Source organism: Aphelocoma coerulescens, chromosome 2 (assembly GCF_041296385.1).
Source record: "Aphelocoma coerulescens isolate FSJ_1873_10779 chromosome 2, UR_Acoe_1.0, whole genome shotgun sequence".
NCBI classification, from domain to species: domain Eukaryota; kingdom Metazoa; phylum Chordata; class Aves; order Passeriformes; family Corvidae; genus Aphelocoma; species Aphelocoma coerulescens.
The window spans coordinates 384,004-396,370 of NC_091015.1; the positions used below are offsets into that span (position 1 = coordinate 384,004).

The window sequence follows — 12,367 nt, forward strand, 5'->3', positions numbered from 1 at the left end:
GGGGATTCACAGCTCCAGAATCACTGAGGGTAGAAAACTCTCGGAGATGCCTAAGCCAACCCATCCTCAGCATGGCCATGGCTACCACTGCCCATGTCCCCAAGTGACACATCCACAGGAATTTAAACCTGGGAGTATCTAGAGAATCTGGGAGTGACTGGAGCCATACTGGAGGTGACTGGTAGCAACTGGAACTACACTGGGGACAAATGGCATCATACTGGGATTAACTGGGTTCATACTGGGAATTACACTAGGAGCAACTGAAACCACACTGGCAGCAACTGGGATCATCCTGGGAGCAGCTGAGCCCATGCGGGGGTAATACTGTGACCATACTGGAACTGTCTGGGAACATACTGCAAATTACTACAGTAATACTGGAAGTGTCTAGGAGGGACTGGGATCACACACGGAGTGACCGGAAGTGACCGGGATCATTTTGGGAGTATGAGCCTGGTGCCGGGGGCTTGGGACTACAATTCCCGGCGTGCTCCGCATGGCAGCCACCCCCCGCTATGGCTCCTACAGCCAGGACTACATGTCCCATCGCCCCTCGCGTCCGGCCGGAAGCGGCGCGATGGCGGCCCGAGGCCGGCCCGGTGCAGCCGTGGCCGCGGCCCCGGTTCCCCGCGGCCCCGCGGGCTGAGGCCGTGCCCGTCCGGTACCCTCTCCCGGTGCGTCCCCCGGTCCTGCCGCCGCCATGGCGCTCATCGAGGGCGTCGGCGACGAGGTGACGGTGCTGTTCGTGCTGCTGCTGGCGGCCGCCGTGCTGGGGCTCGCCTGGGCCTCCACGCGCGCTCCCGAGCCCGCGGCGCCGCCGACTGAGGCGGCCCCGAGCACGGTCCCTGCCGAGCGCAAGGACCCGGCCCCGGCCGAGGGAGCGGCGGCCCCCGATGAGGCGGCGGGGCTGCGGCAGCGGCACCCTCCGGCGGCCGCCTCCGAGGGCCCCGCCGAGCCCACGCTGGTGCTGCGGCTCAAGTTCCTGAACGACACGGAGCGCCTGGCGCGGGTGCGCCCCGGGGACACCGTCGGTGCGCTCAAGAGGTGAGGGCGTGTGGGCAGGGGCGACTTGTCCCGGCTCGGGCGTCCCCGGACCCCACCGGCCGTCGCTCCCATCCCCGCAGGACCTGGCAGGGAACCGCGGTGTCCCGGGGCAGGTGGCCTGTGCCCGGGTACCTGTGCCCATCCCTGGCGGGGCCGTGGGACAGCCCGTGCTGGCAGGGGACGCCTGGGGTGGCTGATGGGCGCACACGCGCTCGGGTGTGTGGGCAGGGCGGGAGGGTCGTGGTGGGCGCCTTGACAGAGGGGACTGTCCTGGCAGGTGGCAGCTGGGGCCAGGGACAGGAAGGGGGGCAGGTGTTCAAGGCAGAGTGGGGGATCAGGGTGGGCACATTCATAGGATGTGGATGGAGGAACTGACCTGGCAACTGATGCTTGGGGTGGCTGCTGGGGACACACGGGCTCAGGTACATGGGTGGGGTGAGAGGTCAGGGTGGGCACAGTCACAGGAGGTGGGTCAGAATGGCCTGTCCTGACAGCAGTGTGACCCCTGTCCCTGTCTCCTCCAGGACCTACTTCCCCGGGCAGGAGCAGCAGGTGCGGTTGATCTACCAGGGGCAGCTGCTGCGCGACGATGCCCAGAGCCTGGCAGGGCTGCACCTGGGCCACCTGAGTGTCCTGCACTGCCACCTGTCCCCGCCCAGCGTGGCCCCCACGGCCCCCGGAACCCCCGGTCCCCACAGCCCTGCACCCGCTGCACTGGGCGTGGGCAGCCTGGCGCTGCCGCTCTTCGTGCTGCTGCTGGCCCTGCTCTGGTACCTGCAGCTGCAGCACCGCCACGTCTTCACCGCCACCGCCACCACCTGCCTGGCCGGCCTCACCCTGCTCGTCACCTTTGTGGCCTTTGCCATGTACCGCAGATAGCGCGGCCCGGATCAGCACCTGGGACATGGGAGACCTAGGGCCACACCTGGGACACTTAGAGCCTGCCCAACCCACCTGGGACATGGGGGGCTCTGCATTCAGCCCTCCCAACATATCGGGGGCACATGGGGTCTGCCCACTGCACCTGAACCGGGGGAGCTGGGTCCTGGACTGTGTCCCCCCCAGGGGCCCAGGGGTCCAGAGCAGGCACCCACCCACGCCCTGTCTGCATTCGGGGGCTGTTGCAGGAATGAGGGCTCAGCTACCTCTAGCGGCGTCCCAGTGCCCCCTGTCCCTGCACGGAGCATCCCCCCAGCCACTCTGCATGCAGAAGCTTCTCGGGTGCGGTCCTGCCCGGGGTGGTGTCCGTGCCTGCGGAGCTTCTCCTCGTGGGAGAGCAGCTCCCGAGAGGCTGCTCCCGAGTGTCCCGGTGCTTGGGGCGGGGGGGGGACACAAGCCCTGGGGTGCCGAAGGTCCTGCTGCGGGCGGGATGTGCTCCTGAGGTCCCTGTGACGGGGCGGTCCCGGTGCCAGGGGTCGCTGCACTCCCCACTGTCCCGGGGATTCCGATGCTGTGTTGGGGGGTCCCACCCCCCACCGCCGTTCCGATTAAAGCGGAAGGACTGTGACCCGCCGTGGTGTCCCGGCTCTGCTGCTCCGTGGGTCGGGGAAGGGGGAGGGAGTGGGTGACCAGGGGAACGGGGAATCTGGAACCGGGAACCGGGCTGGGGGGCGGGGCTCCGGGAGGGGGCGGGGCCTGGCGCCTCCAGCCACGCGCTCCGCAGGGCCTTAGCGCGCCTGCGCCGGCGGCCCCGCCCCGCTCTTAGCGGGGCTGTCGCTCATTGGCGGAGGCGCAGCGGTGATTTGCATGCCGCGCGCGCCGGCCCCGCCCCGGAAGTCCCGCGCGTGGGGCGGGGCCGCGGGAAGATGGCGGCGGGGCTGCGCTCCCGGGCCGTGTCCGTGTCCCGGCGGCGCTGAGTGGCGGCGGCGGTGGCGGCGGGACCGAGCGGCCGCCAGCGCCATGTACGGCCGGGCCGGATGGGGGGCGGGGAATCCAGCCGGGGGGGGCTAGGGTGGGCCTGGTACCGGCTGGAGGTCGGTGTGTGCCCGGGAGAGGGGCGGGCGCTGTGGGGCGGGGGACACCGGGCAGGCCGGAGGGCAACACGGGGCTGCGCGGGACGCGGGCCCGGACACTGTGGCGGGCCCAGTGCGGGGGGTTGTGCGGGCGGGGCCACCCGGGGGCGGGGATCCCTGTGCACGGGAGGAGTCCCTGCCAGGTCGGGGACTGCCCGCGGCCGCCCGTGCCCCCCGCCGGCCCCGGCTGTCCCACCGTTCCCCCCGTCACGTCCCCCCCGGTCTGTCCCGCAGGGTCCTCCGGAGCCGCGGAGCCCCCCGCGCCGCGCCGCCCCCGCCATGCTGTGCCCGCTGCTGTGCCCATGGCTCCGCGCTCTGACCCGGGCGGGCCCGCGGGGCCCGGCTGCCCGTGAGCGCCGCGGTGCCGCGATGTTCCCCGCCTGCTGCTGCGCCGGCAAGGCCAGGCCGCGGCTGCTGCTGCCCCTGGACCCCTACGGCCATGGGCTGCTGCCCACCGTGCAGCCGGACGGCGGCCGGGGCCGGGCCCATGGCAAGAGGAAGAGCTGGAACTTCATCCACGAGAAGATGAGCTACGACACCTTCTTCACCATGAAGCGGCTGATCGAGCGTTCACGCAGTGTGGGTGAGGTGCTCCGCTGGGTCACGCAGAACCCGGGCAAGGTGTCGGCTAGTCACTACCCCATAGCGCTTCACAAGCTGGGGCAGCTCCTGCAGCAGCAACCAGGGCCACCCATGGGGGCTGGGGACGGCCGTGGGCCCGCGGGGCAGGTGCTGGAGCAGCCCGAGTTCCACGTGCTCTGCCAGGCCATCGTCAGCGGCTGCGCCAAGTTCGACAACTTCAGCATCGTCAACTGCCTGTACGCAGCGGCCGCGCTGGGTGAGCCACCCCCAGGGGTCTTGGATGGGGAGGAGCACAGCACTGCAACAGGGGCCAGGGCCCGGGTCTGGGGGGATTTATGTGGTGGTGGATTTGTAGCAGACGGAGCTACGACCCTTGGGGGCTCTGGTCAGGGGGCAGGAGGGCTCGGGGAGCTCAGCTCAGCAGGGATGTTCTGCTTCTCCAGGGCAGGAGGGCTGAGTATCCCTGGCTGACCACAAGGTCAGTTCTGGAGCCAAGGGGAATCGCGGTGCTGGGCAGCCCTGCCTGGAAGGATGTGTATCAGCCACTCCTGGAGCTGAGTTCCAAGCCCTGAAAACCAGGAAACACCTGAGCACCGATGGGGGAGACCATGGGTTTGGCTGAACTCTTAGAGGGCACAAGCCCCATGTCACCAGGTGTTGCTATCTGGGAGAGAGGGTTTGAGGTAATTGGGTTCCTGCACAGCTTCCTTGGGGTGCTACTGAGCTGCAGAGGCCACGTCCTGAGGGGCTGTGTCCCAGGGGAGGCTGCATCCCAGAGGCTCCTCCTTCTGTGGGCCGAGGTGACCCTACAAGTTCTCCTGCTGCAAGGAAGGGGGTGGGGTCCACATCCAAAGAGGAGTGGACAGCAGGGCAGTAGGGGGAATCTTTCCCTCTCCCCCACGCAGATGAGGCCCTACCTGCAGTGCTGCTTCCAGCTCTGATGCCCAGCAGCAGAAAGACACGGAGCAAGTCCAGAGGAGGCCATGGAGATGCTCCAAGGGCTGGAGCTCCTCTGCTCTGGAGAGGGACTTTGGACAGGGGCCTGGAGGGACAAGACTGGGGGAATGGTTTCCCACTGCCAGGTGGCGGGGTTAGGTGGGATATTGGGAAGGAATTCTTCCCTGAGAGGGTGGTGAGGCTCTGGCACAGGATGCCCAGAGAAGCTGTGGTTGCCCCATCCCTAGAAGTGTCTAAGGCCAGGCTGGAGAGGGTTTGGAGCAATCTGGGATAGTGGAAGGTGTCCCTGGTCATGGCAGGAGGTTGGAACTGGGTGATCTTTAAGGTCCCTTCCCACCCAAACAATTCCAGGATTTCACGATCTGGTGGGTGCCTGCCCTCCTGCCCGTGGCTCCCCCCATCCTGTTCTCCTTCCCATTCCCCACGGCCTTCCTGGGCCAGGGTGGAACTGCCCGGCCACTGTTGACGGAGTAACTCGAGCCCCTGCCGGGGGTGGGGGGGCCGGTTCTGCCCGTCCGCCCCAGGCCTGCGGCGCCGGGTGTTTGTTGACACTGAGCCGGAGCTGCCGGCGCTGCTGCCCTCGCCAGGCTCCCCATGCTGGGCCCCCCACAGCTCTGCTGTACCCCCCACCTTGTTTTGCCCCCTTGTCCCTCATTAACACAAATTCCAGCTTTCTTTTGAGGCCTTTTTATGGAACAAAGCAGCTGCTCAGACCAAATCTGCACGTTCCCCCTCCTGAGTTCTGATTAACAATAACCCACAGTGACTCGCCCTGCGCTGCCCCTCGGCCTGTGCCTGCCCAAATCCTAGGGCAATGGGAAGCTCCAGGTCCCCCCAACGCTCTTTGCCTCTGCTGAGAAAATCCCTCCTAACAGCCAAGGCACTGAGCCTGTGCCCAGGCCTGGATAACACGTCCTGAGCTGCAGGGAAGTGTTTCCCTGGGAGCCAGGTTGCACAAGCTAAAGCTGAACTGGGAAATGGGAGAAGGTCAAAAAAGCCAAAGGATTAGTCTGTGATGGAACAAACAGGGTTTAGTTTGGTCACATGGGATGTCACAGTTCTTTTCCCACCACAACTTTTTTTTATGAACTTTTTGAGGTGAGTTTTTTGGGTGCCCAGAGTCCCTGGAAGTGTTCCAGGCCAGGTTGGACAGGTCTTGGAGCAACCTGGTCTAGTGGAAGTGTCCCTGCCCATGGCAGAGGGATGGAACTGGATGGGATTTAAGGTTCCTTCCAATCCAAAACAGTCTGGGATTTTGGGATTCTATGAATTATTTATCTTTGGGGTGTTTGAGAGTTAGGAAAAGAACCTTGCTACTGCGGGTGAGCTGCAGGGCTCCCATTCCAGTGGGATGGGTGGGAATGACTCCGCAGTTCCATGCAGTGTTTTCCATGGTGCAGATGCGCTGATGTTCTGCCAGTGCTTCCCCTTCTCATTTGGTCACTGATCCAGCACATCTGTGCAGTCACAGCAGTGGGCTCCTGCCCAAGCTCCAGAGGTGGTTGTGCCATGGGGCTGAGCCATGCCCAGGATCTGAGCCCTGCCTGTGCCCATCCCCCCTGCAGGGCTGCCCGGGGAGTCACCGCTCGTGCGGGTGCTGGAGGACGAGTCCCGCAGCCGCCTGGGCCGCTTCAACCAGAAGGACGTGTCGATGGTGTTCAGCAGCGTGATGCGGCTGCACCCCTCCAGCCCCCACCCGCTGGTCGAGTCCTGCCTCAGCAGCCTGGAGCGGCACCTGGAGAAGGAGCGGCACCCCCAGACCCTCTTCCTGCTGCTCTCCTACTACCGGCTGCGGGCGCAGGCGCTGCAGGGCCACGCGGCCTCTGACCAGCAGCTCATCAACAACCGCAAGATCCTGCGGCTGGTGCGGCACACGCTGGGCCAGGTGAGCGCCATGCGGGAGCACGAGCTGGCGCTGCTGGACGAGATGCTGGCCCTGTGTGCCCAGGAGGCCAACAACAAGGCCCTGGAGGCCATCTTCAGCTCCCAGCTCTTCTACGAGAACCGGCAGGAGCGCTTCATTCGCAGCATGGCAGGTGAGGGGTGCCCAGGTGGGGTCCCAGCATCTCCACCCGCAGGGGGGGTGCAGAGCTCTGGTCAGGCAGAGGACATGGGGGCCCCTGGCCAGGTGGGGGGCAACCTCGCAGACGCCTTCCCTGGCCCTGGGGATGTTTGGGTGGTGACAGCCCCAGCTGGGGCCCTGCTGAGCCACAGAACTGGAGCAGAAGGAGCCCTGTGTTGTGGCCACCCTTGTCATTGACTGCCCAGTCCTCTGACAGGCTGGGAGCCCCCCATTCCTCCAGGGACTGAGAGGGACCAGGAGCCCCCCATTCCTTCAGGGACTGTTTTCCCACAGTGCCTCCAGGCTGGGCACAGTGGAGTTTTGGTGGGATTTTACAGAAGGCCCCACCTGTGCACATTCCAGCTGTGCCTTCTGGCTGTGCATGACAGGAATCTGCCTGAGCCTCTCACCTGGCCCATACCTGAGGGTTTTTAGGAACTGCCTGGCTTTTGAGGTTTTTAGGACTGGCACTACTGTCCGGTCCTGTCCTCCCACCTGCCCGAGCTATGGTGGCTACAGGGGACCTGCGGCAGGGACAGAGCTGGCCCCTGTGACGGCCTCCCCACTGTGTTGGCTCGGCAGAGTGGCTGCCCCGGAAGGCAGAGAACCTCACCCCCTACACCATGGCCCTCATCGCCAAGTACGTGGCACGGCACCGGCTGCGTGAGCCGCGGCTGCTCGACACCATCGCCAACTTCCTGCTGAAGCGTGGGGAGCAGCTCGACAGCAAGGTGAGCGCTCGCCTCACCTGTGGGGTCACCTCCATCTGTGGGCACACCTGGGCAAAGGAGCCATGGCTCTTCTCCATTGTGATGGGGCATCCCAGGGGACCAGGGGTCATGCCCCCGTCCTGGCGGGCTCTGAGCACCCGTCTCTTTGTGGCACTGGGCAGGTGGCCCTGACCTGTCCCATGTCCCACCCCGGCCCCACGCTCTGCTCTTGCCACAGGTGATCCAGAAGCTGGTGTTCCCCTTCAGCCGGATGAACTACCGCCCCTCCAACCACGGCGAGCTCTTTCCCAAGCTGGAGGCCATCCTGGAGCAGAAGGCTAGCAGCTCACCACTGGCCACCGTCAACATCCTCATGTCCATGTTCCAGCTCAGCCACTTCCCGCAGACTGTCCTGCACCAGGTCTTCTCCCCAGGCTTCATCACCAATGTCATGAGTACGTTGGGCCTTTGGCAGGGGACTCCCAGCTGGCAGAGCCCTGGCTGGGTGAGGGGATGCCCATCCCGGTGGGCTCCATCTGAGCTGCCCCCCACAGGCAGCCCCTACGCGCTGATTGTGCGCCGGTACCTGTCGCTGCTGGACGCGGCGGTGGAGCTGGAGTTCCGCGAGTACAGCGGCCCCCGCCTCGACCCGCGCTACCGCGTCCTCATGTTCGAGCACGCCCTGACTGCCGATGAGGCCAACAGAAAGTACAGGTGAGGGGGGAGAGGGGGAGCACCCCTCTGCTGTCCCTCGCACTGGGGGACAACGGGGTCTGTGACCTACTCTGGCAGGATCCCAGAGGGTGCTGGGATAAAGGCCCCTATGGCAGCTCCAAAGCCTGTGGGGTAGCTCTGTAGAATCACAGAATCATTTAGAATTGCAGAATTGTTTGGGTTCGGAAAGCCTTGGAGATCGTGGAGTCCACCCATTCCCCCAGCACTGCCAAGGCCACCACTGACCATGTCCCCAAGTGCCACATCCATGTGGCTGTTAAATTCCCCCAGGGATGGGGACTCCCCCCTGCCCTGGGCAGTGGTGCCAGGGCTGGGCAGCCCTTTTGGGACACTTTTAGTGTCCCAATACTGCAAGGAGCTTTTCTGCAGAAGGAACTGGATCCCATCCCCTCTTGACCTCCAACAGCAGAGCCCAAAACTCCAGCTCTGTGGTTCCTGCTCCTGGGCGTTCCCGTCTCTGCGTGGATGTACTCAGCACCAACAGTGCTGGGGGGATGTGCCAGCCCCTGCAGTGTCCCCCTGACTGTCCCCTCCTTGCAGCTACAAGGGGCTGGTGGCCGAGGCGCTGCGACAACTGGTGGGGGAGGAATGCTACCGGCAGGACGAGGTGCTCCCCCCTGGGTACTGCACAGGTAACCCCCCTGGGCTGTGGGGAGAGGGCTGCCAGGTGGGGTCTGGGGGCTGAGGATGGGAGGTTATTTGGGGCAGAATGAGCTCTGGCTGCTTTGTCACCGCCTTCCCTGTGACACTGCCTTTGGGACAAAGCTCCCTGAGCCCTCCCCCTGCAGAAATGGGGGGTTCCCCTGTGCCTCTGTTTGCTGGCACAGACTCCCAGCTGGGGTACAGAATTCCCAAGCCCATGTCCCATCAGTTGCTGATCCCTGTTCTGTCTCCTGCAGACTTCCTGCTGTGGATCAACCGCTCAGGCACGGTGCTGCCTCTCTCACGCGTTCCGGCAGCTTCCAGGGCTCCCCCAGCCACGTCCCCCGTCACCATGTCCCTGCGGTCCAGTGTCCTCGCCCTCACCTCAGACTTGCAGGACTTTGCCCCATTTGCTCCAGAGACGCCCAGCAGCCCCCCAGGCCCCCGGGAGAGCAGCCGGGCTGGGCGGTTCCTGCCAGCACTCTGTCCAGCACCAGGGGGGCCCTGCTTCCAGCCCCCCTCGGACTATTACTGTGGGCTGAGCAAGGAGCCGTCCCTGGCCAGCCCGGGCAGCTCCACACTCAGCAGCCCCTCCGAGTGCCTCTCGGCGCCGCCACCCAGCACCCCCGACTGCTCCCCCCGCACCTCTACCACCTCCCTCTTCCAGTTCCCCATTGGCAAAATCCTGGAGGAGGAGGAGACCGCCGGCTGCCCCGGCCAAGAACACGGCTGCTTCCAGGGGGAACGGGCCCAGGAGGAACCTGAGGAGCGGAGCCCCCCCGCCAGCGAGGATGCCGGCCCCCCACCCTCACCGTGCCGGCCCAGCCCCAAGCGGGGGCCGGGCGAGGGGCCTCAGGGTGCCGAGGAGATACAGAGGTATGGAGCAGGGCCATGTCCCTGGGCCATGTCCCTGGTCCCTTCTGGCAGGACAGCCACCCTGGCACTACCTTGGGCTCCTGCCCACTAAGATGCTCAGCCCTGGCCCCTTCCTGCCCAGTGCCATGGGGCACCCACAGACCCATGTCCCCACCGCCCTGAGGTGCTGGATACAGCTGTCCCTGCCACCAGCAGGATCTGGGGTCGTTTGGGGTGCTCCTCTTCAGCTGCCACAGTGCTGGGGAGTAGGGTCCATAGGGTGGGGTGATACTGAGGCGTGGAGTGACACTGTGCTCCCTGCCGTCCCCTCTACAGGGTGGTGCTGTCAGTCAATGACAAGTGGCACTACTGCCAGAACTCCGACATCCTGGTGGGTTCCCGGGCCATGAGGGACCGGCACCTGCGGCTGCTGGGATACTGTCTGGTGCAGGTACGTGGGGGCTGCCCCTAACTCCTCAGGGCCGGGGGACACAGTGGGTGATGGGCTGTGAGCTGGCATCTGATGGGCCCAGAGCTGAGAGCTGGTATCCCCATGGAAGGATGGGCCCAGGCCTGGCATCCCCACTGTAAACACTCCTGTCCCTGTGAGAGGAAGCAGGGCTGACTCATCCTCATGTCTCCTTGCCCCCCCTCCCCCCCCCCCCCCCCCATCCAGGACTTTTTCCATGCAGCTAGTGGGTGACACCAGTCCTGATGGAAAGCAGAGACAAGGGACAGTCTGTCCTGGGAGCTGAGACCCAACCTGAGTGAGGGGAAGGGGAGGGTGTTCAGCCCGGGCTGGCAGACACAGCCACAGTGGCAGCGTTGGGTGTGGGGCCTCAGGGTGAAATCAGGTGGGAGGGACACACATGGGTCCAGGTGTGGTGACCTGTGATCCCATGTGCTGAGGGGGCAGGAGGGAGGAGGTTGGGTCACCTTCTGTGCCAGAGCCCTGCCTGCCCTGGTTCCAGCCCCAGCTGCTCTCTGCCGAGTGCTGGGGCTGGAAGAGCCCTCGGGTGCTGCAGCTCCTTTGGCAAACTCCAGGTGTTGGTTTAGGATGTGCAGCTCCCACATGCTTGTTTGTGGGTGGTTTTAGCCTGAGGATGAGTCTTGCTGAGGAAAATGGCACTGGAAATGAGCCCTCAGTCCTGTTCACTCTTGTACTGCAGAGGGGACCAGGATTGCAGCAGTGGATCCACCGTGCCATCCCACAGCCATTCCCAAACTGCCTCACCCCCTGCTGCCGCTGGGCCATGCCAGCACCAGCTCCTCCTCATTCTGGAGCTCAGCAGCCCAGAGCCCCGTGTTTGTGCAGAGCTCCAGAGTCCCGTGATTCTGCTGAGGAATCACCTGGGAGCTGCCCAGCAGTGTAGCTGGGCCAGGAGCAGGGCCAGCTCTCCCCTGAGCTGGTGTTTGGGCTGGGCTGGCCAGGACTGTGTCCCTCCTGCAGAAGGCACAGCAAGGACCCAGCTAAAGGGACTTTAAAGCCCATCCAGTGCCACCCCCTTCCATGGACAAGGACACCTTCCACTGTCCCAGGCTGCTCCAAGCCCCAGTGTCCAGCCTGTCCTTGGACACTTCCAGGGATCCAGGGGCAGCCACAGCTGCTCTGGGCACCCTGTGCCAGGGTCTCCCCACCCTCACAGCCAGGAATTCCTTTCCAATATCCCATCTAGCCCTGTCCTGTGTCAGTGGGAAGCCATTCCCCATTGCTCTGTCCCTCCAGTCCCTCTCCAGCTCTCTTGGAGCACTTTTAGGTGCTGGAAAGGGCTCTAAAAGGTCACCCCAGAGCCTTCTCTTTCCAGGTGAACACCCCCAGCTCTCACCTTTCATGGAGGCTGCTGACAGGGGCTTGAGGGTGGGGTGAGGCTCGAGACTCCTCTCTTTGTGTGCCTGCACCACCTGTCCAGGTCTGAGCTAAGGCTGGATGAGCCTGGAGCTGGGAATTGTCTACACTTCGCACACCACTGTCCATGCTTGTGTCCATCTCCTCGGCAGGAACCGCGCTGCCCTCCTTCTCCAGGGGGGGTCCTGCGTCCTGGTTCTTCCTCCCACCACTACAGAAGGCTGAATGGGGCTGTGGGCTGGTGGTACTGGGGATACGAGCGGGGCCAGACATGCTGTCACCGCTCTGACGTCATCCCTGTCCCCTCACAGCTGCCCTACACGGAGCTGGAGAAGGTGAGTGGCATCGAGGAGGCCAAGCACTACCTGCGGCAGAAGCTGAGGGAGCTGCGCTTCTGAGGGACGGATCCGGGGGGTGTGGGGGGCCAGGTGGGTGCTGCCAGCCCCTTCCCCTGTGCAGGGGGATACGGAGCTGCCCCCCATCCCGGGGGGTCAGGGGGATATGGAGATGCTCCCCATCCTGGGGGGCCAGGCTGTGGGGCCAGGCTGTGGGCACCTGCCCCCGCTGTGGGGCTGGGGGAGTGTGAGATTATTTATTGCCATTATGGGGGGCTGGGGTGTGACTTGAGGGGTGCGTGTGTGGGGGGGGGGGGTGTTACTGGGGAAGGTCCCTCGTGGCCCCCCTGCCCCGGCTCTGCCACTTGAGCCTAGTCTGTTGCTGCAGGGGCTGGGCCTGGCCTGGGCTTCCCTCGGCACTGGGATATCCTGGTGCCCCCAACACCGCTACCGGGATGGGGGCTGGGCCCGGCCCCTCCGTGGGGCGCAGGGGTCCCGGGGGGCTGCAGTGGATCATATGCAGGGCCGGGAGTGGGTGTGCACATGGGGCTGTTCGCAGGGCCTGGGCCAGGAGGGGGGGGGTG

At 65.0% G+C, this 12,367-nt stretch overlaps 2 protein-coding genes across 3 annotated transcripts; both read left to right on the forward strand.

Moving 5' to 3' along the window:
- The first annotated feature begins 566 nt into the window (after nucleotides 1–566).
- TMUB1 (transmembrane and ubiquitin like domain containing 1) lies at nucleotides 567–2,554 on the forward strand. Its single transcript, XM_069006109.1, has 2 exons — nucleotides 567–1,047; nucleotides 1,572–2,554. Exons 1-2 carry the CDS (start codon nucleotides 704–706, stop codon nucleotides 1,924–1,926), a joined length of 699 nt encoding a protein of 232 aa, XP_068862210.1. The 5' UTR covers nucleotides 567–703; the 3' UTR covers nucleotides 1,927–2,554.
- A 276-nt stretch (nucleotides 2,555–2,830) lies between these two features.
- Nucleotides 2,831–12,364, forward strand: FASTK (Fas activated serine/threonine kinase). 2 transcript variants are annotated; one of them, XM_069006110.1, is made up of 10 exons: nucleotides 2,831–2,948; nucleotides 3,294–3,897; nucleotides 6,164–6,634; nucleotides 7,243–7,391; nucleotides 7,609–7,825; nucleotides 7,925–8,084; nucleotides 8,646–8,737; nucleotides 9,005–9,623; nucleotides 9,939–10,053; nucleotides 11,760–12,364. In XM_069006110.1, the coding sequence occupies exons 2-10, from the start codon at nucleotides 3,339–3,341 to the stop codon at nucleotides 11,844–11,846; spliced, it is 2,469 nt and encodes an 822-aa protein (XP_068862211.1). In that variant the 5' UTR covers nucleotides 2,831–2,948; nucleotides 3,294–3,338; the 3' UTR covers nucleotides 11,847–12,364. The 2 variants fall into 2 exon arrangements, with proteins under 2 accessions (XP_068862211.1, XP_068862212.1); XM_069006111.1 differs by lacking the exon at nucleotides 11,760–12,364 and adding an exon at nucleotides 11,408–11,751.
- The last annotated feature ends 3 nt before the right edge of the window (nucleotides 12,365–12,367 follow it).

Bases quoted from the DNA above. Each gene is read 5' to 3' on its own strand.
- TMUB1 (XM_069006109.1), top strand. From the start codon at position 704: ATGGCGCTCATCGAGGGCGTCGGCGACGAGGTGACGGTGCTGTTCGTG. The intron at 1,048-1,571 runs GTGAGGGCGTGT...TGTCTCCTCCAG, and splicing joins ACCGTCGGTGCGCTCAAGAG to GACCTACTTCCCCGGGCAGG.
- FASTK (XM_069006110.1), top strand. From the start codon at position 3,339: ATGCTGTGCCCGCTGCTGTGCCCATGGCTCCGCGCTCTGACCCGGGCG. The intron at 7,826-7,924 runs GTACGTTGGGCC...TGCCCCCCACAG, and splicing joins CTTCATCACCAATGTCATGA to GCAGCCCCTACGCGCTGATT. The intron at 10,054-11,759 runs GTACGTGGGGGC...GTCCCCTCACAG, and splicing joins TGGGATACTGTCTGGTGCAG to CTGCCCTACACGGAGCTGGA.